General features: G+C 48.8%; 1 protein-coding gene across 2 annotated transcripts in view; it reads left to right on the top strand.

Moving 5' to 3' along the window:
• Nucleotides 1-16870, top strand: part of HSF2BP (heat shock transcription factor 2 binding protein) — a 94139-nt gene extending 77269 nt beyond the window's left edge. For both annotated transcript variants that reach the window (XM_019432624.2, XM_019432625.2), the window contains exon 9: nucleotides 16131-16870. In XM_019432624.2, coding sequence (XP_019288169.1) covers nucleotides 16131-16339 — 209 coding nt within the window. In that variant the 3' untranslated portion in view covers nucleotides 16340-16870. The remainder of the gene's footprint in view (nucleotides 1-16130) is intronic.
• Nucleotides 16871-25339: the final 8469 nt, after the last annotated feature.

The following is a 25339-nucleotide window of genomic DNA, read 5'->3' on the forward strand; positions in this document are numbered from 1 at the left end:
GGATGTGAATGCCTCCCCTGCCGCGGCCTGTCGTTCAGAAGTACCACAGTTGCCGTTCACGTCCTGGCCTCCTGACCGCAGACCCTGTGCCTGAGCCTGTGTGATTCCTCCTGGGCCCGGCCGACCGCACCAGGTCCCCCTGCGCCGAATCTGACATGTAGAAATTACGCGTCGCCTTCATTTAATGGATGATGACGCTGTTCTGAGAACTGTGTTTGCCAGCGCTATTTCTGTCACGGCTACTGACAGCTGCTTGTTTTAATGTATTTTGACACGTGTCGAGGCGGGACCGATCTGGTTGTGGTTCAGGCTCTGCCCGTGTGTCAGAGCTCCTCCATCTGCCGTGCAAAGAGTGTTTTAGAAAAGGAGCAAATTCCTAGTTGGGCTCAGTGACACCTTTTCCACTTTCTTCTGTGTGTGATCTGTTGTCTAAAGTGTTGGTTTGAAAAAGTTGAGTGATTTTGGAAGGAGAAGTGAGGAGTCTGTTGCTGGAGTGCAGTTCAGACACAGATGAGTCCATGGAAGACGCCAAGGCGCTCACAGCCGTTACAGGCGTTTTCGTTCATAAGGGTCGGAGCTATAATCTCTCTTTGGACTTTGGAAAGACAAATTTAGAGTAAATAAAGCAGCCTGCTCCCTGGAGTTATACTGATCCATCTCCTAGCCACCCGATAGTTAGACACGTTGTGTTCCCAGACCTTCAGAATCCCCTTGGAGCCGTTGTCTAGAGAGCCTGTCCAGACACCCCGTCCCCAAGTGTGATCACTCCTTCCGTAGTGTCCGTGGCAGGTATTGTAAGTGGAGTCACATCTGCACTTTCCGGTCTCTTGCTTGTTAGTGGCCCGGAACTATTTTGATTCGGAAAAAAATCTCTGGGTAAGAGAGTCGAGACTAGCGGTTGTGTTTCTTTTGTCTCCCACGAAGTATGTTGTTGGCGCTCGGCACCCCCTCTGCATTCCGTGCGGCTGAGCTGGGAGGCTTCACCCGCCCCCGAGTTGGCTGGTGTCACGGGCAGGGCACCCTGTGGCCTGCGGCGCCGGCTCGTTTATTGCAGGTGCTCACCGAGCTCTGAGCCCTGTCCCGGGAACTGGGGGTTCAGAAGTGAACAAGACCGAGCGCTTCCCCCATGGAACTTCTGTGCAGGTGGACAGACTTGCCGGTGCGTGGAACGGCGGACGTCATAGGATACAGATAACGGCGGGGCGGCGTGAGGGGCCAGAGGGTGATACCTGCTCTTCAGGTATTTGAGTGAGGCCCGAGTGAAGTGAAGGGCAGGCTGTGCAGAGGTGTGAGGGCAGAGCATCACAGGCGGAGGCCGGGCAGCAGGCGGCCCCCAGCCCAGGGCGATGAGAGCTCTGGAGTGGAAAAGGCCGGTGTGGCTGGGGAGGGCGGGAGGATGTCAGGAGAGCCAGAATGACCGGGGGCTGCCCCTGCTCAGAGCACCGCCCAAGGCCTTCACGGCTGTCTCTGGGCCTGGCCATCTTCAGTGCGGGAGGAAGGGGAGGAGGGTGCACAAAGAAGCGAGACAGGGTGGGGGGAAAACCAGGAGGATGTGGTGTCCTTGAGCCCAGCGAAGACGGTGTTGCCGGATGAAGCAAGGGCTGTGCCGTGTGCTCCCGAGCTACCAAGCTGCGGTGGGTGAGCTGGTAGGCTGGGGAGGCCAGGGGTCTAGCTGGGTGGGTGCTAGGTGTGTTGGGGGCTGAAGCCCAGCCACTAGGTCCCTCCCTTTGTCAGCAGCGCATGGGCGACGCTCATAATAAGGTGTTGGTTCAGTGTGGCACGACCAAGTGCACACTCAGCATTATGCCTCGGGACCCGGGGTCTGAATCGAAGGTGGTGACACCGATGTTTGGGTGTGGCTCAGACTGGCCCCCAAAACATTCTGGATAGTGGTGGTGTCGTTGGAAAGACGATGCAGTCCTCACTGCTGACTGCTTTGGTGGCAAGTCCAGAACTCTGATGGAAGGGTTCCTCTCACCACCGGAAGTGGCCGGGAGACCCCCAGGCTGTTTCCAGTTCCCACATTGGCCATCTGGCCGGACCCTCCAGGCTGAAGAGCAGGGGCACAGACCCTCTTCTGCCTTTGCCAACCATTGATGGAGAGACCCGATTGCTTCTGGTTGGTTTTGTTCCGTGTGGTAGATTTTGGTTCTTGTCAAGAGAAGTTAAAAGTGAAATTATACTTTAACTGTTCTTGTAGTTTAACAGGATTCTGTGGTCAACCTTTTGTAGTCCCCTTGATGGGTTTTCTCAGTCTCTGTCTTCAGAGCTGACTCCAGACATGCCGAAGCCTGCTTGCCCTCCCTTTTCCCATGCGTGCTTGTCAAGGTTATTACTATGTTTCCCAGGCACGTTGCCTTTTCGTGTTGGTTTCATCTTTCATCAGCTTTTTGAGAGAAGATAGGGTAAGGTGTTGGATTCTCTGGAACTCCTCTCCTAGTGGCACCCGGTGGCAAAAGAGTGCTGCAGCTGGCCGAGGGACCGTTCGTAGAAGGGTGACAAGACGCTCGACCAGGATTAGATGTTACCCAGGCAAGTATTTGCTCCCAGTTTTTATATCGAAATGCTAAATACGCCCAAACTGCTGTTTTATCACGAGGCTCCTGTGGCCATATCAAACACCGTGAGTCCGACCTGGCTTCATGCTTACGGCTCAGTAACTGCCTCTGGGTTAGAGAACTAGACAGTCAGGTTCGGTTGATTTGTGAAGGTGGATTTGGGTTTTATTTTAATGGGATTCTTTTGATCTAATGAATTTTTCCTCTCCCACAAAGAAGTAATTTTAGAGAATCTTTTGTGGCGTAAGAAACACTTAAATTTATACGCAAGGGCTAGAGGGTGCCATTAATAACCTGAAATAGTCAGATGTCATTGTAGGGGCAAGAACAGTCGTCCCTGAGGAAACAATGCAGTGAACAGCTGAAAAGATTCATAGAGAACATGACAGAAACCAGACATTCTCTGAAATGCTCACTTGTCACTTAGAATGAATGATGTACAGAGTATCATTTGAATTCCTACTTCTTAGATTTTCATTGAGGACACTGGTGGCTTTAGAGATATTTGTACATTGTGGGTTAATGCCCAAGGCACCGATTTCTTCAACCTAAAGAAAAAAGAACCACAAGTAACAAAGGAAAGCCAAGCAAATACTTCCTTTCTTGGCCGATAAGCTGCTGCTGTGATGTGTAGCTTATTTTGAAGGCATGTTGGGTGTTATTCATTTTCAGAATCTTTCCAAGGTGAGACTTGAGTCTAATGGACAGAGGCCCCTGCTGCAGGATATGGAGCCGCTCTCCTGCCTGCCTGGAAGGCTAGATGCGCTTTGTATACAGTGGGACATAAACTGTGATGTAGCAAGCTTCGCACCCCACTCAGCTGGTCCTCACGTGCAGTATCAGTCAGTCTGTCCAGGCAGGAGTGTCCGGGAGCGTGCACAGCCCTGGATGTGGGTCTGCGGGGGTTACTGCCTCATACCCTGTATTCGAGAACAGGAAATTTGCAGGGAAGGTATATCAGGGTTCCCTAGAGAAACAGAACCAATAGGATTCATTCATTCATTCTTTTTCTTTCTTTCTTTCTTTCTTTCTTTCTTTCTTTCTTTCTTTCTTTCTTTCTTTCTTTCTTTCTCTTTCTTTTCTTTTCTTTTCTTTTCTTTTCTTTTCTTTTCTTTTCTTTCTCTTCCTCCCTCTTCCTCCCTCCCTCCCTTCTTCCTTCCTTCCCTCCTTTCTTATCTTTCTATCAATGAGGAGATGTATTTTAGGAATTGGCTCACCTACTTTTAGAGGCCAAGAAGCCCCCATCATCTGCGCTCCGCAAGCCAGAGGACCAGGAAAGCCAGCGTTTTGGACTGAATTGTCCAAAAGCCCGAGGGCTAGGAGTGCCGGTGCCTGAGGGCAGGAGAAGCCGACCCTTCCCCCCATCCCGGCACAAGCAGTATGAAGTTGCCCTTCCTTCTTGTCTTTGTTCCCCTCAGGCCCTTGGAGTGTGGATGATGTGCACCCACACTGTGAGAGGCTTCTGTGCTCAGTCTGGAGATCCCAGGGCTGCCCTTCTCAGAGAAGCCCTCACAGGTGCACCCAGAAATAGTGTTTCACCAGCGGGAGCATCTCCGGGGCCAGTGGAGTTGACACGTAAAATTGACCATCCCAGAAGACAAGACATAACTGCATTGAGACAGGACAACCATAATTGATGAGGCGATGCTCTTAGCCCCCCTTTCTGAGCGCCTGCTCAGGGCCAGGGCTCTTCCTGAGGATGTCCCACGTGTTCAACCCATGAATTCGCCTCACCAGCCCTGTGAGCTCGTTGCTGGTGCCACCCAGGCCTCAAGTGGCTGAGTTGGAAGCTGAGCCAGGCATTGGGGCCCCTGGCCAAGCAGGGGACCCAGGGTGGAGAGATATGGATGCGGTGGGAGGCCCCGAGGACTGAGCTGGGTGCCGGGTTGTCAGGTCAGGGGCACCGCGGGAGTTACATTGGCCCGGAGATGGCTGGTATGATTTGGGCAGATTGTTATTTCTTTTTCTCTGTCCTCCTCTCTGCCTTCTCCCTTTTCTTCCTCTTTCCTTTCCTTTCTTTTCATTTCCTTTCCTCCTCTTTTCCTTTCTTTTCCTCTTTCCTTTCTTTCTTAATTTCCTTTGATTTCAAAATCAGTTCAGCGAGTGCAGTGTGTTCAGAGAGAAGTGCACAAGATAAAAGTGACAGAGAGAAGTGTTGCACAGGCAGGGCACTGTTGCCAGAGCCCAGGCTGAGAAATGGGAAGTTGTCAGCACCCCAGAAATGCCGTGCCCCTCCTGATCGCTTCTTGCGTCCCCTTTGCCTGTTCTGGAACATTGTATGAATGCAATCGTGCCTCCACGTGGGCTTTTGTATCCACAGCTTGTTCATGAGGTTCTCATGCTGCTGAGCGTCTCTGTGGACGTGCTCGCTGCCGTGCCACAGGGTTCGCAGCACTGTGGCCACTAGGGCAGGACAGCTCTGTGTTGTGGGGGCCGTGACGCGCACTGGGATGTTGAGCGACATCCTGGCCTCTACTCATTAGGTGACAGGAGCACCCTCCCCACCCCGCCCCGCCCCCACCGGCCTCCCGTTGTGATAACCACAGATGTTTGGAATGTTCCCTGGGGGGTTCTCAGTTGAGAACCACTGCTGAAGAGTATTCCATTACATGAATTTTTCCAGTTACTGTTTGGATCCTTTCTGGTTTTTGTTCCAAGACTTCTTGTGCATGTCTTCCGGTAAATACCTTCCTGTCAGGTGTCTCTTAGAAATGGAAGTTTGGATCGTGGGAGTGCATGTCTTCAACTCCAGTAGTCTGTCCTGGGCCACTGTCCCAAGTGCAAGTTTTATCAACGGCACGGGAGCATTCGGGTACTTTCCATTCTCACGAGCACCTGCTGCTGTCGGCCTCCTTCACTTCGGCCACTTCGACTTGGCCTTTTGGATATTGTCTTTGTCAGGTCCTATTCCAGTCTCTTGCCTGTTTTACTGTTGGGTTGTCTGTTGTCTTACTAACTTTTACATTCCAGAAACAGGATCTTTGTTGCTTTTGTAAAAGTTGCAGATATTTTTTTACTGCTCTGTGTCTTACATTATTTCCCTTGATGGTGTGTTTTGATGAACCAGAAGGTCTCAGTTTGAATGGAGTCTGGATGCTTTTTGCTTCTTGTTAAGGGAGGATTTGCCTATCTCAGGGTCATGAACGTACTGTGCTGGGTCATCTCCTGGAAGCCTTCTCTTTTTGCCCTTCACATTTCGTCGCACCGTCTCCCTGATTTGGGCGTATGCTATGTCCTGGGGATCCAGTTTAATCGTTTTCCCGTATGGATGTCCCCTGACCCCATCCCGTGGCTCTTCAGAGCAGCCTTTGTTCCTTTGCCAGCATTCCGCATGTGTCCCGGGCCCTCCCCTCCATTCCCTGTCTCTCTGTCGTTCTGCGGTCTCGTGTGGTTTCTTGTCAAGATTGGTCAGTCTTGATAGCCAGCACAGACATTGCCTCCTCCCTTATTCTTCTTCAGAAATGGCCTTGCTGCCCCACGGTTTTAGATCTGCCTGTCAGGTTTCACAGAGGAAGCTGCAAAAGCTTTTGGTTTGGTTGAAATTGCACGGCCGTCTTCACAGTGTTGATGCTTCGGTAGGTCACTTACCTTGTTACTACGTAACGGATCTTTCCCTCCCTTAATAGTGAGTGGTGCTTTCTGCATAGAGGTCCTGAGTGTTTCATTTTGGATTTACTTCTGGTAGCGGTGCATTCTTCTAATTATGTAATTCCTTAATCCACCCAGAAAACCTTTATCCCGCGCCCACCCCTGCGGTGTGCCGGGCACCGTTCTAGTTACCAGGATGCCACAGTGAGTCAGGGCCAAATCCTTGCCTTTGTGGAACTGGTGAGTGAAGAGAGACCACGAGAAAGTAAATAAACGAAACGTACTGTGTGTTTTGTGATGTTTACGATGCTATTGAGAAAAGGAGGGCTGGCGAAGGGGATAGGAGGGCCGTGTTTGTTTTTTACCTTAATTTTAAGGTGGTTGCGGAAGGCTCCTGAACAGTTGACTTCCACACAAAGGCCCTTAGGATCTCTGGGAAAGCGCCCTGCAGTCAGAGGGATCGGTGGTGCAAGAGCCCTGGGGCCGGCATGTCCTGCTGTGTTGGAAGGACACCGAAGGCCCTTGTGGCAAGTGTGGGAGTGGGGTGAGTTAGTTCCGTGTACCGTGGGACTTGCTACGTACGGGACACCAGCTACATGCCAGGCGTTGTGATAGCTGCTTTCATACGCCTCCTCCTTTGGTCTTTACGCTAATGCTGTGGATGATTTAAGCCCTCGGTTCATAGATGAGAAGACAACGGCCCAGCAAGCCTTTGTTTAAATAGTTTTGCTAAGGGCCACCTAGGTGACTCCAAGGCTCAGATCATGATCTCACAGTTCATGAGTTCAAGCCCCTCATCGGGCCCCACCTTCGGCTCTGTGCTGACATCGTGGAGCCTGCTCGGGATATTCTCTCTCTCTCTCTCTCTCTCTCTCTCTCTCTCTCTGCTTCTCTCCCCTTCGTGCTCACTCTCTCTCTCAAAATAAATAAATAAACTTAAAACAAAAAAAAAAAGAGGGAGAAAGACAGTTTTGCTAAGACAATGGTGGTGAGTGGCTCTGAATCACACGTGTCCCCCCATATGCTGCTACGGCCCTGTCGTGGAGGTAACTGCCGACTCATCTCCGATTTTTGTTTATACGTTCAGTATATGAATTTTTTAAAAAATAAGCGCAATTACCAGGTAATTAAAGAAAGACAAATGTGTTTGTTTTAATTTCAAGTATGACTGAGAACAGGAAGACCCTCTGAACGTATGTGTGAGCGTATTGAGTGTGTGCGCGCACGAGCGTGTGTTGGAGCGTGTGTGCATGGGTGTGTGGGAGTGCATGGGAGCGTGTGTGTGAGCTGTACTTCAGGGGGCCGCTTGGGCTGTCAGGAAATCCATCGGGCTGGGTCTGGTGAGTTTCGTCTGTGTCTGTTCGAGTGCCTGTGTGTGAGGTGTGTGGCCCTCGGAGTCAGGGCCTGTGACGGGCTGTTGGGGGCGTGTGGAGTTAGGGATGTGTCAGGGACGCGTCCTTGTCCTCTAGTCCTTAATTTGCTATGGCTTAATTCCCAGAGTACTGTTTTGCCCCCTCCTTCCTTCCCCTGCTCAGTGGGGCGGGTGTGGGGTAGATGGAAACACCCGTCGCCGTCTGGGGAACTAGTGTCCTGGGGCACCCAGCTCGGGACCCATAGAGCGAACTTGATGGTGATGATGAGTGTGTGTGGAGAATGGGGAGGGACGGTGAGTAGGAAGGGGGGCAAGGGGAGTTCGCAGACCTTCCTTCCTGTGGAGGGAGGGTGTGCCTGTCAGGGGCTTCCCTCTAAGGAACCTGGGTCAGCACCTACCAGCTCTAGGGTAAGACATTTCACTTCTACTTGTGTTCAAAGAAACGCAGTGTAGAAATTCCTTATGTTGTTGAAATATGGTTTCATCCTAACGTGCCAGTTCGGATTTTCCCCCAAATCCCTGTAGGTGGTAACAGGCAAGAGTGTGGCCTGCCACTGAGTCTTTGGCCAGCAGTCAGTGCTCCGGCCCAGCGGAGCCGGTGTCAGGCCCAGCGTGGGTGGCGCTCCCCGCGATGGCGCCCCTCACAGAGCCGGTTGCTTCGGCGGGCAGCACGGATGTGATGCTGTCACTTAAGCCTGGCTACCGTGTGGCTCCTTCCAGATGCTGCTGCCGGGGACAGATGTGACCGCATGAGCTGCATGCTCATCGGAGACATTTGTGACAGATACCAGTGACGTGAGAGCTCCGAGCTGCGGAGGATGTCACCCAGGGAAGTTGCGTTGCTGGTTTATAATTGCCGGTGACTCTCCTGGCTTTCTTCTCTCCCCCACATCCTCCCCACTCCCTGATGTAAAAACAATTACAAAGAAAGACGTCTGTTGTTTGGGGGAAAACACGGTATGGTGCAGCGATTTCCTGTCCATCCAAGTGCTTATTAGTAGGACGTTGTGAGAAGAAAATAGCCCCAGAATCTCAAGAGGGGACTGATTGATAAAAATGGAGGAAAAAACCGAGCAGAATGTTATTTTATTTGTTTTGAGCTGCCTGAGCTTTAATGATGAAATAGTGCTTTAAAAAAAGTGTGGTCTCATGTACATGATTTTCAAGAACAGGCAAACGGATCTCTGTTGATGGGAACCAGAGCATCACTTGCACGAGGGCGGGGATGGGCCGCAAGGCAGGGGCTGTGCGGGAGCTTTGTGGGGAGGGAAGTGTTCCGCATCCCCTTAGGATTGGGGTTTATACGGGTGTATACATTTGTCCAAACCTTTTGAGCTGCGTGGGTAAAATTGGTGCAGTTTGCTCTGTGTAAACTTTACTTTCATTTTGACAACACCGTCCAAGAAAACTGCGTTCATTTGTGTAGCTTCACGTTATACACAACAACCAGTCCCTGTCTCCTTGTGCAGCTTCTTTCCAGTTCAGGTGAAGCGCAAGTTTTACGTCCCTCCATCCTTTATCTTCCCCCATTTGTTCTAAAATTGTCTGAAGGATTCCCTCTGTTTACATTGAGAACCACATCCGACACTGAAATAATTCCTGCCTCAACCAGCAAACGCAATTGGGAGAGCTCAACAGGAGACGCAGAGTTTCTTGTATGTACCCTTATTTTTATGACAAAAATTCTTTTGTCATTCTTTTCCATTCCGAGAACTTCCTTGAGCTATTTTCTCTTCAGTTCACTCTTTCAGATTTTCAGAAAAGTTGCAGAAATTGTACATCTGAGATGGAACAAAGAAAGAAAAAAATGTAGAAAGCCAACCAGAGAAATGGTGTATCACCCGCGGGAGCAAAACAATTCAGTGATACTCACCCTGCTTCCCCTAATGTTAACACCTTCCGTAACCATAGACCACATTCACGTGGAGGACGTTCACATTGGTGCACTGGGAGAACCTCATCTTCAGCTCTAATTAGAATTTTGCCAGTTTTCCCACTAATCTCCTTTTTCTAAAAACAGATGTAACTCATCAGCCATGAAATTCAACTGTGTATAGTGTACAACTCAGAAGTTGTTAATATATTCACAGAGTTGTGCAAACATGACTGCCACCTATGTAATTTTAGAATATTTTCGTCACCACTCGTGGAAACCACCATGCCCATTAGCAGCCACCCCCCCCTTCTCCCCACCCAGCCCCTGGGGGCTGCTAATCTGCTTCCTGTATCTATGGATTTGCCTTCCTCTAAGCCATTCATAAAATTGGAACTTTATAACTTGTACCCTTTTGTGTCTGGCGTCTTTCATTTAGCATGTTTTCAGGGATCACCCGTGTTGTGCCATGTATCAATACTTTATTCCTTCTCCTTGCCAGATAACGTTCCGCTGCGTAGATATACCACGTTTTGTTTATCCATTGACCACTTGATGGATGTTTGGGCTGTTTCCACTTTGGGGCTGTGTTGTGAATTGTCAAAGTAGCCCTCACTAAGTGGAGCACAGGCTGCTGGATGGTGAGCTGTGGTCTGACAGTAGCCCACAAGAGAAACTGAAAAAGAGGTCCTGGAGGACACCTTGAGGGGGCCCCACAGGGAAGTCGAGGCCGAGCGCAGACAGAGAGAGGCAGGACCTGGGGCCTTAATGAGGGTCTGCGGCTGGGGGGCTTTGGGATCCCCGGGCTGAGGCTGGACTGGTCAGTTGAAACCAGAAGGGTGGGGCTCTTACCTAAGGGGCCCGTAAGGGGAAGGTGCGAGGGGGTGGAGGTGGCGGTGGGGCGGGGGGCCGTCGATCGCAGGGCTGTGGGAGAAATCAAATCAGAGACTTACATTTGCTTGTGGCTCTGTGGGCTGCTGTCTAGGGCACCTGCATGCGTGAGAGGCTGCCGTCAGTTCAAGGTCCCTTCGGGCCATTTAACCCACTGAAACGGATGGCGAGGCAGCGCCACCAGGGAACAGCTGAGCCACACTCTTGACCGGCTGTTACTGAGTAAGCTGAGTAATGCTGCAGTGAACGTTCCTGTGCACGTGTTTGTGTGGCGCAGCCAGGCCGTCACAGTAGGGTCTGCTGGTGACAGATTCTCTTGATTTTCCTTCATCTGAGAATGTCTCGACCTCCTCTTCATTTCTGAAGGACATTTTCACTGGGTATAGGATTCTGGGTTGATGACTCTTTTCTTTCAACATGTGGAAAATGTGTCACTTTATTCTGGCCTCGGTGGTTTCTTTCTTTTTTTTTATATTTTTTCATTATTTATTTTGAGAGAGAGAGAGCAGGGGAGGGGCAGAGAGAGAGGGAGACACAGAATCCGAAGCGGGCTCCAGGCTCCGAGCTGTCAGCACAGAGCCCGACGTGGGGCTCAAACTCACGGACCGTGAGATCATGACCTCAGTGGCAGGAAGTCGGACGCTTGACCAACGGAGGCACCCAGACGCCAGTGGCCTCTGTGGTTTCTGATGGGAAATCGGTATCATTGTTTTTCTCCTATATGTGATGTGTCATTTTTCTCTTGCAGCTTTTAGGATTTATTTTCTTTGCTTTTAGTATTCAGAAGTTTGGCTGGGATGTGTCTTGGTGTAGATTTCTTGGTGTCTGGCCTGCTTTGAGTTTGCTCACCTTTTTGGATCTGTAAGTTTGTGTCTTTGGCCAAATAGGGTAAAATCTCAGCCATTGTATCTTGGGTATTTTCCAGCCCTGCAATGACATGAATGTTAGATCTTCTTTATAGGCCTTCTGGACCCAGGGGCTTTGTTTCTTTTTTTTCTCCGTCCTTTTTCCTCTCTGTTCAGATTGGTTGATTTCTGTTGTCCTGTCTTCCTCTTCACGGATTGTTTCCTGTGCCCCTTCCATTCTTTCTCTGTCAAGTTTTTAATTTCAGTTACTGTTATTTTTCAGTTCCAATGTTTCCCTTTTATTGTTCTTTATATCTTTGATTTCTTTGCTGAGCCTTTTTTTTTCATTTGCTTCTGGCATGTTGTGGTTGCTCATTGAATAACTTGAATATCAGCTGCTTAAAAACTCTTGTCAGATAACTTCACATCTGTGTCATTTTGCATTGTGGTCAGATGAATGCCTTTTCTCGTCATGGTTGATTCACTCATCTCCAAACTCATAATTGAGCCATCTACAGGAATGTTCTCAGTCTCAGGTAATAAGGTTTTCCATGATTCTTTTAAAGGGTAAATTGAGTAGTTATAACTCAGAATTTGCTAATCTGTGGCCTGAACAGACCCGAGTTCTGTGTTATTCTCCTCGCTGTATGGTTTTGGCACATAAGCTGATTATCTTTCCCTTAGTCTGTATTTCCTTCCAGTGCAGTCACCAGGCTGATTCTCTTCTTTTGTGTTGGCCTTCCCATTTTTGTGTATCTCATGTTGTCATTTCTTTCTTGTATAGACTGTGCTTTTCATTTGATATCTAAGAAATCCTTGCCAAGCTCAAGGTCACAAAGGTTATGTCTTGTTTTCTTCTAGTTTTGGGTTTTACATTTAAGTCTATTATTAATTTTCATGTAAGTTTTATATGTGAGGCAAGGTATGGATTAAAGTTCTCTGTTTTTACATACGGATGTTCGATTTTTCCAGCGACAGTTGTTGAAAAGGCTATTATTTTTTTAAATATCTATTTATTTTTGAGAGAGAGAGAAAGAGACAGAGTGGGAGTGGGGGAGGGGCAGAGAGAGAAGGAGACACAGAATCCAGAGCAGGCTCCAGGCTCCGAGCTGTCAGCACAGATCCCGACGCGGGGCTCGAACTCACAAACCACAAGAGTCTGACCTGAGCTAAAGTCGGACTCTTAACCGACTGAGCCACCCAGGTGCCCCAGAAAAGGCTATTTTTTAAAAATTAATTAATTAATTAATAAAACCAAAAAGGTGGTTTTATTAAAGCAGGGAGACAGGATCTGTGAGCTGAAAGCCCTGCACTTGGGATCGTGGGAAGTGACTGGTTATATGCTTTTTGTGGAGGGAGTGGCAAGGCTAGAGATAAGTTTCTGAGGAATTTCTGTTTGCTGCAAGGAGAGTGTACTGGACCTTGAAGGTCTGGCTGTCTGTCAGGGTAGGTTGTTTTTAGTCTTTAATGAAACATCAACATTAAGGCAGCCATGAGTTCTCTGATGAATCTTTTTTTTTTTTTTTTTTTTTTTTTTAATTATTAAGTAAGCTCTAGCCCAATGTGGGGCTTGATCTCACGACCCCAAGGTCAAGAGTCGCACGCTCTACCGACTGAGCCAGCCAGACACCCTGAAAAGGCTATTATTTTTTTATTATTATTATTAAAATGCATTAATATGTTTTTTGAGATTTTACAAAACTGTGGTCTGTTCCTAGATTCTCTAACCCTATACCATTTATCTCTGTGACTGTCCCTTTATCAGTATCACACTGTCTTGATAACTGTAAGTCCTGAAATTGAGTGGTCTGAATCTTTCAGTGTTTTTCTTTTTTGAAATTGTTTTGGCTGTCTTAGTTCCTTCTCTTTCTCAAATAAGTTTGTTAATTTCTACAAACAAGCCTACTGGGTTTTTGGGATTACATGGCGTAGATCAGTGGGGAGACTGACATCAAAACTGTATTAAGTCTTCTATCTCTCAAATTTACTTAGGTTGTCTTTTTTTTTACATCAATGTCTTACAGTTTTTAGCATACAAATATTGCACATATTTTGTAAGATTTATAGACCTAAATGTTTTGTGTTTTGGTGCTCTTGTAAATGATAGTCTTTTTAAAAATTTAGTTTCCAGTTTATTGTTACTGATATGTGGATACAGTCGATCTTTGTATGCTGACCTTGTTAAACTCAATTAGTTTGGGTTGTTCAGAGGTTCTGTGTTTTTACTGATTTCTTTTCTTCCTCTTTTAAAATCAATAATGGAAATAAGGACATGAAAGTTTTCAACTCTAATTGTGAATTGATTTGCCCTTAGAGTTCTATCATAGTTTGCTTTGTGTTTTTCGAAGCTCTGTTATTAGGTACGTACGTAATTGAGACTGTTCTGTCTTCCTGAGGCATTGACCTCTTTACAGTTATGCAGTGTCACTCCTCAGTCCTGGTAACATTTCTTGTTCTGAGGTCTACTGTGTCTGGTAAGAACATAGGCTCTGTAGCCCTCTTTTAATTAGTGTTTATATGGCGTATTTTAAATATTTTTGTTTATGTTTAACCTTTGTCCTTATATTTTTCTTGGGTGTCTTGTGGACAGTGTATAGCAGGATCTTGCTGTTTTGTGCGTCCTCTGCCTTCCAGTCGGTGTGTCTATGCTGTTTTCATTTACTGTGTCCAGAAAGGAATGCAAACGTATCTCTAGTTGTTTCTTTCTTCTTTTTTTGTTTGCTGTTGGATTATTTTAATATTCCATTTATCTACACCGTTGGCTTATCATTTGTACTGTAAAAACTTTTTATGATTTGCCCTAGGGTTTCCATACAATCTTTAATGAATGTTTAAATAGTACAGCACTGCTTCAGGTGTGCCGTAGGACCCATACAGCAGTGTTTTCCTGTGTATTAATCCTATTTATTCCCAGTTTCTTTTCTAGTTGTTGCTGTATCTGGCTCATCTGTGAGTCTGGTGCTGTTGACTACTTTATCGCCACTGTGGGTGTTTGGTTTCCCTTGCTTGGTCTTTGTCATTTCTGATTGGATGTTGGACGTCGTATCAGGGCAGGAGAGCAAACGTTTTGTATAATGGGTTGGATGGTAAATATCTTAAGCTTTAGGGCCACATGTGGTTTCTGTTGCATATTCTTCTCCGTCTCTTTCTCTTTTTAAAGTAACTCTTCAAAATGTACACATCACTCTTCGCTCCCGGCCTGCACAGAAATGGTTCCCGGGCTGCATTTGGCGTGGCGTGGCCTGGTGTGCCGGGCTCTGCGGCTCTACGGTCATGGCGTCGGCTTGCGGACGTGGCCTCTCATTGTGCTGGGACGTCCGTGGGGGTGAGAGGGGTGTGGGTTTTGTCGTCGCTGTGCTTGCCTCCTGTGTACTGCTGGCTTCGGGTTCCTCTCTTCTCCTTGTGCTGAGGGTGAGGGCTGAGCTCCCCGTGTGTCTTCCTCAGTGTCCTCTTTGCACCCTTAGCTCTTGGCCTTCCCTTTGCATCTGTGTTCGCAGGGGTCTCCTCCCCCCGCTGTAGACCGCTCTCCTTGGCCGCCGGTGTTTGCCGGACTGGCGCTGGAGGATGAGGTTCTCTGTCCATTCGGTTCAGTTTCTGTCCACCCATGTCTGGGTGGTGGGGCCTTCCCGGTGATCCCTGCACACGCTTCCCTGTGGCAGCCACGCTCTTCCCCGGGTCTCTGGCGGGTCTGGTATGAGGAAGAGTTGCTCTCCCCTCCCCCAGAGTAGGAGCGCTGTAACGGCCGGCACCCAGGCCGTGTTGCCTTCCCTCCTGGGTACAGCACGGCAGCTGTCGCCATGCCCTGGGGGCCCTGGGGGCCCTGGGTCAACAGCAAAAGCCTCTGGGCAGCTCTGGTGTGTGGCACTTCCCACTGAGGACTGATTGAGTCCACTCTTTCAATCCATTCACTTCTTGAAAGGTTTAAGTATAGCGCTAGGAAAGAGGTTCCGATTACAATATTCAATCAAAAGTGAATCGATGGCAAGGGTGCCTGTGGGGCTCAGTCGGGTGGGCGTCTGACTTCAGCTCAGGTCATGGTCTCACGGTTTGTGGGTTCAAGCGTCATGTTGGGCTCTGTGCTGACGGCTCGGAGCCCGGAGCCTGCTTCGGACTCTGTGTCTCCCTCTCTCTCTCTCAAAAATAAAATAAATACAAAAAAAAAAACCCCAACAAACCAGCAAGAAGTGACTCGATGACATACTAAAGCTTCCCAGTAGGGAGAAGTAGGAGGAGAGTTGCATCCAACCTGGTTAAGGTTGTAGCTGTGTGTTGGGCTCTTTTTGGTGGTGCCACCACACGTGCAGGGTACCGGCTTCTGCAACTCCAGAGGCAGTTCCTGAGCGGATTCCTTGGGGGGACAGTGGAAACAGTGGACTTCGGAAACTCAGTGGCCCTGAAGAGATTCAGCGTCAGTATGTGGCCACTGAGGGATTTGATGCACGGGGAGGGCAAATGAAACAATACCTTTCATTCATTCATTCATTCATTCATTCAATGTCTTATTTACTTATTTTTTGAGAGAGGGAAGGATAGAGAGGGAGAGGGAGAGGGAGAGAGAGAATCCCAAGCAGGCTCCTCACTGTCAGCACGGAGCCAGACAAACCACGAGCTCATGACCTGAGGTGAAATCAAGAGGCTGACGCTTGATGGACTGAGCCACCCAGGTGCCCCTGAAGTAACACCTTTCAAAACTATCCTAGAAGTGGACAGAATTCTAGCAGACAACACGAAAGGCCCTCACATTTTTAGTTCGGCATCTTAAAATGTTCTGACTGCGAATAATATTTGAAGATGGATGTTACTAGAATGGATGGTGATTGAGTTAGTTGTGTTGCTCTTGTGAGCTAAGCTTTTACGTCCAGCGGGGACACTTTCCCGGTGAGTGTGCAGTTACCAAGTGGTCGGATTTGGCCCTCAGAAAGACCAAGAGCCCTTGAGGGGTAGGTGTCGCCGCGCGTCCTGGAGAGGGTCCCTCTAACCGGAAGCGCTCCCTCTCTCCCCAGACCCCGACGCGGAGGTGTGCCTTCACGCGCTGCGGCTCGTCCAGTCTGTGGTCCTGGAGCCGGAAGTCTTCTCCAAGTCTGCCTCCGAGTTCCGGAGCTCCCTGCCCCTGCAGCGCATCCTGGCCATGGCCAAGAGCCGTAACCCCCACCTGCAGACCGTGGCCCAGGAGCTCCTGGAGGACCTCCGCGCCCTGGAGCGTGACGTGTAGGGGCGCGCGTGTGTCCCTCCCCCGCCCCCAGGTCCCCACTTTGTATTCTGGAACCATCACCGCGTGCCATGTGTCCCAGACGGTAGACCGTGAGTGACTCGAGAGGGACGTGAATGCATATGTATCCACACAACTTCCTCCTGGAAGCAAAAGTTCCTGTGGGTGGCTGGGTGACCTTGCCAAGGTGCCCGTGGAACAGTCCATCCTTCCGGAAAGGCCCATGTCCTGTGCCTAAAAGAGGGCCGCCTTAGAGCGGCCCCTGCTGCTCAGGAGACTTTCTGAGACCTGTGGGCTCCCTCGTACAAAGGGGGGTGAAATGATCACCTGCCCCACCGGTCAGCATTTTCCTGAGATACATGGTTTGAAAAACAATTCATTCTCTCTTTGGTAATTGTAATTAATACCCTAAAATGCAAGTTTACCTTTAAAGCTTTGGTGAACCTGCTATTTCAGGTGACATTGGACATTTTAGTTCTTTTTTTTTTTTTTTTTTTGCCTGTTTTATTTTTGAATAAAGAAAGCCAGAAGAGTCATTGATGTGCACACTGCTGTTTCTGGAATATCATGATCTTGGTATCAGGAAGTGGTATATTACAATGCATTCAGCGCATATACTCGGTAGAAAAAACCTCTCCTTATATTGTTGTGGGCTGTTGGGCTATAAACTCAAAAGTCTGGTTTTTCACATAAGATACCATGAAAAGGGCCTCACGGACAAGAGCCCATGCACTGGTCAAAATCCTTTAGATGATGTACACGGCTGTGTGCCAGAGTGCCCTCTCTATGCGGGTCCTTCTCAGCTGCGCCTTGGCCACTGGCACAGAGCAGAGAAGGATACACCCCATCTGTCACAGACAGCCTGCGTGTGAGAGGAAGTGCCGTCTACATCACCCCTACAGTCACTTGAGGGAACACATTCGTTCCTTTCTCGTGCTCCTTCCCGCACACTGTCGCTGTGGGCCCTCAGGCTCCGGGCATCCTCTGAGGGTGACAGCAAAGGCCGGCGTCGCTGGATGGTGGCGGCCTCGCATACATGTATAAGCTCTTTCTGCCGTGTGGCGTTTAGAATAACTTCATTTTCTTTTAAGTAGATTTTATAGGCAATGCGTGGTTCGTGGCTGAGGCTGAAGCAGGAGCTTAGAGGAAAGGCTCGGTGCTGAATCTCACGAGCCGACAGATTGTGGAATAACTACTAGCTCGTCAGAGCCAGAGAGATGTTGTAAGAGGTGATTTGAAATTCACGGATGCAGAAATCGGTCCATCTGTGCGCCGTGGCTCTGTAGGTCTGATTATTGGCAAATAAAATCGAGAGCGTCGTGTGTTTGTACTTTTCCTAGCATGGTATTTTCTTTTTGGTTATTTGTTTGATAAGGTAATGGGAGATAAACTAGTGTAATTAGTTTGTGCTGCCTCTAGAAATGCAGGGTCTTTTCCTGCCAAAGACGGATCCACAGTGTATACAGAGACCCAGAACTGGGCCAGCCCACGAGTATTGTGTAGTTCAGCTAATTAGTAGATGGATGTGATCGAGAAGGATACTTTTTTTCCTCATGAAAACTCCTTCAGGGAGAAACACATGACAAATGCATGTTTTGAATGTATATCACAGGAAAAGTACTTGAGGCCAGTTTTAAGGAATGGCTAGTCTTTCAAATATTTCTGTTCTTCACGTGAAGGTCAAGGGGAACACGCGAGTGCTAACAAAATCTCAGTTTAAAAAGTATGTTAAAGCAGGCTCCTGGGTGGCTCAGTCAGTTAAGCGTCCGACTTCAGCTCAGGTCAGGATCTCACGGTCCATGAGTTCGAGCCCGACGTCGGGCTCTGTGCTGACAGCTCAGAGCCTGGAGCCTGCTTCTGATTCTGTGTCTCCCTCTCTCTCTGACCCTCCCCTGCTCACACTCTGTTTGTCTGTCTCTCTCACAAATAAATAAATATTAAAAAAAAAAAAAGTATGTAAAAGCATGCACTTGGGGGGCTCAGTTGGTTAGGTATCTGACTCTTGATCTCAGCTCAGGTCCTGATCTCAGGTTCAAGTCCCATGTTGGCCCTCGTGCTGGGTGTGAAACCTACTTAAAAAAAAAAAAAAAAAAAAAAGCATGTACTTGGCGGTGTTTGAAGTCTCTTGTGAATTTAAAACCAGAAACAAAAGCAGTAAAATGGTACATATATTTTTAAATTTAGCTTTTAAAGAATCCCTCTTGTTAAGTTGAGGAACTCTTTCTTTTTCCCTTGGTGCTGTCAGTATTTTCTGTAAAAGCCTGGAGCCTCCCAGGCCCGCAACCAGCCCTTGCCCCTGCCCCCCACGGGTGCTCAGAGCAGCCCTCGTGCCCGTGGACCCAATAGGTCCTGGTTCAGATGCAGACGGTGCTGTGGCTTTGAGGACGGTGTTTCATAGCTGGGTCTGCCCGTGGCGCAGAGTGGAGTAAGGAGTCCTCGTCCTGGATGTTTACATATCCCCGTGCCTTTCACTTATTCAGGGGGGTTTAAAATTAATTGGGGTGCCCCGCAGAGCATTGCAAGTCTGGGGCTTGAAGGAAACCCGCACAAGGCAGGCAGGCAGACCGGGGCGAGGAGGGGTTTCCCGGAGAGCTGTAAATCTGCCCGTTTCACTGGTTCCGCCAGACCTGCCGTTAGCTGTACTGCCATGACACGAATGTGCTGGCAAAGTGGGTAGACACTTTTGTAGACTTACTAGCTTCCTGAGGAGCTCTGAAGACAGAGTTTTCTCTGTGTTCTCCTGGGACGCAGATCTGACCACCCGAGATCTGGCCAGAGCGGGGTCTGGGCGTAGGCCCTGGGGTGGCGCAGACCCAGCATTGGCTGCAGCACCCCGTGGGCAGTACGCAGGCTCAGCGGAGCGATGGGGCCGGAGGAAAGTCTCTGATACTTCTGCAGCCCAGGGTCAGGTGCAGGGCTGAGAGACGCCGGTGCACCTGCGTCCCCGCAGGACTTGTCCCCAGTGCTCACCGGCGCCCCTCCGCTCGGAGAGATCACACCTTAAAATCGTCTCCACGTGCAGGGCGAGGGGACCTTTGAATGTGCTAGTGCCTGTTACAAAATGAAGACTCGTCCTTTTTTTATTTGTAATTCTTCAAGTGTTTTTTAATTGTGGCAGAACTTACCACATAGACAGAAATGGTAAGCATAAAATTACCATTTTAACCGTTTCTAAGTGTAGAATTCGGTGGCTCACAATGTTGTGTAACCACCGCCACTGTCTATTTCCAGAACTTTTTATCATACCAAACCGAAGTTCTGTCCCCATTCAGCAAGGTCTCCTCGGTCCCTAACTGCCCTCTTCCCAGCCTCTGGCATCCTTTGCTCTCCTTCTGACTCTGTGAATTTGACTATGTCCTCGTATAAGTGGGATCATGAAGTGTCTGTCTGCCTGGGTCCAGCTTGTTTCACCTGAGCGTAAAGTCTTCAGGGTTCTGCCGTGTCGTGTCACGTGTCCTAATTCCGTTCCTTTTTGTGGCTAAATAATATTCCATTGTATGTACACACAGGCACACCTTGGAGACATCGCAGGTGTGGTTCCGGACCCCCGCAACAAAGCGGGGCAATGTTTTGGTTTCCCAGTGCACGTAAAGGATGTGTTTTCACTACGCTGTCGTCTGTTACATGTCCGGTAGCCATATGTCGAAAATCCACAGTGTATGTACCTTAATTAAAAAATACTTTAGTGCTAAAACATGCTAGCCATTGTCTGAGCTTTCAGGGACTTGTGATCTTTTTGCTGGTGGAGGGTCTCGCCTCCATGTTGGTGGCTGCTGAAGGCTGGGGTGTCCGTGGCAACCTCTTAAGACAGCAGTGAACTTTACCACAACGATCGACTCTTCCTTTCACCAACGATTTCTCTGTAGTTTGTGGTGCCGTTTGATAGCATTCTACCCACAGAACTTGTCACACCCCGTTGCTGCTCTGTCACTTAAGTGTATGTAATATTCCAGATCCTTCTGTCATTTCAACAGTCTTCACAACACCTTCACCAGTGGTAGATCCCATCTCAAGAAACCACCTTCTTTGCTTATCCCTAAGAAGCAGCTCCTCGTCGGGGCGCCTGGGTGGCTCAGTCGGTTGAGCATCCGGCTTCGTCTCAGGTCACGATCTCACGGTCTGTGGGTTCCAGCCCAGCGTCGGGCTCTGTGCTGACGGCTCAGAGCCTGGAGCTGCTTCGGATTCTGTGTCTCCCTCTCTCCCTGCCCCTCCCCTGCTCATGCTCTGTCTCTCTCTGTCAAAAATAAATAAAACATTTAAAAAATTTTTTTAAAAATGAAGCAGCTCCTCATCTGTTCAGGTTTCTCCTGAGGTGCAGCAACTCAGCTCCTCCTTTCAGGCTCCACTTCTGGTTCTGGTTTTCCTGCTGTTTCCACCACATCTGCAGTGACTTCCTCCACTGACGTCTTGAACCCTTCAAGGTCCTGCCTAAGGGCTGGAGTCCACTTCTTCCAAACTCCTGTTCGCGTGGATAGTTTGACCTCTTCCCACGAATCTCAAATGTTCTTTAATGGCATTTAGAATGGTGAATTCTTTCCAGAAGGTTTTCAGTTGATTGATTTTATGCAGATCCGTCAGAGGAATCACTATCCGTGGCAGCCAAGCCTTACAAAATGTATGTCTTCAGTAATAAGACTAGACGGTTACAATTACTCCTTGACCCGTGGCTGCAGAATAGGTGTTGTATTAGCTGACCTGAAAACAACGTTCATCTCCTTGTCCACCTCCATCAGAGCCCTTGGGTGATCAGGTGCACCGTCAACGAGCGGTCATATTTTGAAAGGAATAGTTCTGGGGCGCCTGGGTGGCTCAGTCGGTTAAGCGGCCGACTTCGGCTCAGGTCATGATCTCGCGGTCCCTGAGTTCGAGCCCCGCGTCGGGCTCTGTGCTGACGGCTCAGAGCCTGGAGCCTGTTTCAGATTCTGTGTCTCCCTCTCTCTGACCCTCCCCTGTTCATGCTCTGTCTCTCCCTGTCTCAAAAATGAAAAATAAAAAAAAAAAGAAGAAAGGAATAGTTCTTTCTGAGGGTAGGTCTCAGCGATGGGCTTAGTGTATTCACTAAACTGTATTGTAAACAGGTGTGCTGTCATCTAGGCTTTGTTCCATTTGTAGAGCGCGGGCAGAGTAGAGTCAGCTTAATTGCTGAGGCCCTAGGACTTTCAGAATGGTCAGCGAGCACTGGCTTCAAATGAAGTTCACCAGCTGTGTTAGCCCCCGAGAGAGGAGTCAGCCTGTCCTTTGAAGCTCTGAAGCCAGGCACCAACTTCTCTCCAGCTATGAAAGTGCTAGATGGCATATTCTTCCGATAGAAGACTGTTTCTTGTATGCTGAGAAAACGGTTTCGTGTAGACGCCTGCGAGAACTATCCTGCTACATCTTCTGGAGAACTCGATGCAGCTTTTGCCTCAGCACGTGCTGCCTCACGGCGCCCTTTTCTGTTACGGAGACGGTGTCTTTGCTTAAACCTCCTGGACCAACCCCTGCAGGCTTCAGACTTTTCTTCCGCAGCTTCCCCACCTCTCCCAGCCTTCACGGAATTGAAGGGAATTAGGATCTTGCTCTGGATGAGGCTTTGGTTGAAGGGGATGTTGTGGCTGGTTGGACCTTGTCTCCAGACCACTGAAACTTTCTCCATTTCAGCAATCAGGCTGTTTCACTTTCTTATCCTTTATGTGTTTGCTACAGCAGCACTTTTAAAAACGTCCTTCAAGAACTTTTTCTTTGCCTTGCCTTTTGGCCGCTGGGCGCACGAGGCCAAGCTTTTGGCCCGTCCGCTTTCGACACGCCTTCCTTACTAAGTAAGCGTCATCATTTCTAGCTTCTGATTCGTAGTGAGAGATGCGACTCTTCCTTTCATTTGGACACTTGGAGGCCTTGTAGGGCCGTTTGTTGGCTTAATTTAAACATTATGTGTCTCAGGGAACAGGGAGGCCTGAGGAGAGAGGGAGGGTTGGGGGAACGGCCAGTCGGTGGAGTAGTCAGAACACACACAACACTTCCCAATTAAGTTTGTCGTCTTCTGTAGGTGCGGTTCGGGGCACCCAAAAACAAGTACGAGAGTAACGTCACAGATCACCATAACAAATGTGTAGTAATAACAAAGTTTGGAATATTGTGACAATTACCAAAACGTGATGCAGGGACATGAAATGAGCAAAGGCTGTTGGAAAAATGGTGCTGACCGACTTGACTGAGGCCACAAACCTTCCCTTTTTGAAAAATGCGGTATCTGTTCACAGATACCTGCTGAACAGATCCTGTTCGGCACAGTAAAGCGAGCGCAGTAAAACAAGGTATGCCCGTACGGTATTCTGTTTATCCTCTCGTCTGTTGATGGACAACTTGGGTTGTTTCCACCTTTTGGCCGTTCGGATAATGCTGCAGCGAATATTGGTGCACAGGTATCCGAGTCTCTGCTTTCGAGTCTTTGGGGTGTGTACTTAAACGTGAAATTCCTGTATCATGTGGCGATCCTATGTTTGGCTATTAAAGGAGCTGCCGAACTGCTTTCCACACCAGCTGCACAGTCTTACTCCCCACCAGCGCCAATGCATGAGGGCTCGTGTCTCCGTGTCCTTTACGACACTCGTTACTTTTTTGTTGTTTTTTTTTACAAAACTCGTTACTTTGTTGTTTTTTACAAAACTCGTTACTTTGGGGGCGCCTGGGTGGCGCAGTCGGTTAAGCGTCCGACTTCAGCCAGGTCACGATCTCACGGTCTGTGAGTTCGAGCCCCGCGTCAGGCTCTGGGCTGATGGCTCGGAGCCTGGAGCCTGTTTCCGATTCTGTGTCTCCCTCTCTCTCTGCCCCTCCCCCGTTCATGCTCTGTCTCTCTCTGTCCCAAAAATAAATAAAAAACGTTGAAAAAAAAAATTAAAAAAAAAAACAAAAAAAAAACTCGTTACTTTGTTGTTTTTTTGTGTATCTTCTTTGGAGAAATATCTATGTAAGTCTTTTGTCTGTTTTTGAGTTGGGTTCTTTGCTTCTTGCTGTTGAGTTCCAGGAGCTCTTTATATATTCTGGATACCAATCCCTTATCGGATATATGATTTGCAAATACTCCCATTCTGTGGGTTGTCTTTTCACTCCATTGGTAGTGTCCCTTGATGTACAGAGTTTTAAATTTTTATCAGTTCTAACTTAGTCTCTTTTTTCTTTTGTTGCTTGTGCTTTTGATGTCATATCCAAAAAATCATTGCCAAATTCATGGTCATGAAGATTTTCCTGTTTTCTTCTAAGGGTTTTACTGTTTTCTTTCTGCAGGTCATGTCTTTAATCCATATTGAATTAATTTTTGCATATGGTGTGAGGTCAGGGTCCAGCTTCATTCTTCCAGTTTTTCCAACCACTTGTTGAATTTTGTGATCGTCATTTGGAAATATTATTGCAAGTATGATTTTCAGGACACAATTTTTCATGTATATTATACTCATTGTATTTTGGAAATCTTTTTTTTTTTTCATGAGTTGCTTTTACTGTAAGGATTGTAAGTTGTTCCCAGTGGAGCTCCCTCAGCTGTTACTTTCCCACCAAGAATGTGCGTATGTAATATTCTTAGAACATATCTAACCCCAAATGACTCAAAAAAGAAAAAAGCATTCTCAGTCATATAGTTTATTACATTTTTTAAAAGTTTTGTTTATTTTGAGTGGGGGGGGGGGGAGGAGAGGACAGATAGAGGGAAAGAGAGAATCCTAAGTAGTGTCAGCACAGAGCCCAACATGGGGCCCGATCTCATGAGATCGTGACCTGACCTGAAGTCACGAGATGGATGCCTAACCAATTGAGCCACCAGGCGCCCCTGGTTCATTACATTTTTAAACTGAAGGCATATTTGTAGCTCAGCTTTTTAGACTAAATGGTTTTATTCAGTTGCTCTAGAACATCTGAGAAGAGAGTCCAGGCAGCAGGAAGAGGACGTACAGGGGCCCTCGAACCCCTGTTTGGGGTGAGTTTGAAGATGGCAGGGAGGGTGTGGGTACAGGCTTTGGACAGACTTCATGGCTTGCTTTGTGTGAGGGCAGATTGTTGGAGAGCTAGGGGCAGGGCAATATCTGATTTACGTTTTATTTATCTTTTAATTTTTTAAAAAATGTTTTTTTATTTATTTTTGGGAGACAGATACAGAGTGCGAGTGGGGAAGGAGCAGAGAGAGAGGGAGACACAGAATCCGAAGCAGGCTCCAGGCTCCGAGCTGTCAGCACAGAGCCCGACGCGGGGCTCGAACTCACAGGCCGCGACACCATGACCTGAGCTGAAGTCAGACGCTTACCCGACTGAGCCACCCAGGCGCCCCTGGTTCACGTTTTAAAACGTAAACAAAATTGGTTTTGTTCTTAGGATCAGTGGGTGGCCACACTCGGACTTGAGCCTAGTGGTGCCTGCCAGCTCTGCCCCCGTAAGCCGCAGGGGTTAAGATACCCAGACGAGGAGACACACACTTCCCCAGGGGACGCCTCGGTGTCCCAGGCCAGTGCCTCCCACACTCGGACCCGAGGCCCGGCGTGCGGGTTCTCACCGGGCCCTGCACCTGACTTGCTGCCATGCACACGCATCATGCAGAGCACGGGTGAGGGGGAGGTGACGTGTCCCTGTGGGGGGAGGAGAGCCACTCGGTCCAGCCTGCTCTCAGCCAGCCCAGCTCATCAGCGCCTCAGCTGTGCCCTGCCCGCTGTCTCTTGCACCTTCCGTCAGAGGTTCTTAGCGATTGTGGACTCCTGGAGCACCTACCCAACCCCGTAAGCTTCTCTCCACAGTCCTACGTGGAAGCACGTGTCCCGTCTCCTGTACAATTTCTGGGGACCCGTCGGTGGTTGGTAAGGGACCCGTTGCCCCGGGTGTGAGAACCACACGGCCTGGTGCAGGGCCGGCCCGTAACGAAGTACTTGGGTGCGACGGGCACGTGATTGCACCGTGATTTCCGGGAGAACGTGAGGCCTCCCGCGAACACGTTGGCCCTGTAGCTGGCGGTGGCAGTCACAGGGCTGTGTCCGATGTGCGGCA

This window comes from Panthera pardus, unplaced genomic scaffold, assembly GCF_024362965.1.
Source record: "Panthera pardus isolate Hobbes unplaced genomic scaffold, ASM2436296v1 HiC_scaffold_16, whole genome shotgun sequence".
In the NCBI taxonomy this organism is placed as follows: domain Eukaryota; kingdom Metazoa; phylum Chordata; class Mammalia; order Carnivora; family Felidae; genus Panthera; species Panthera pardus.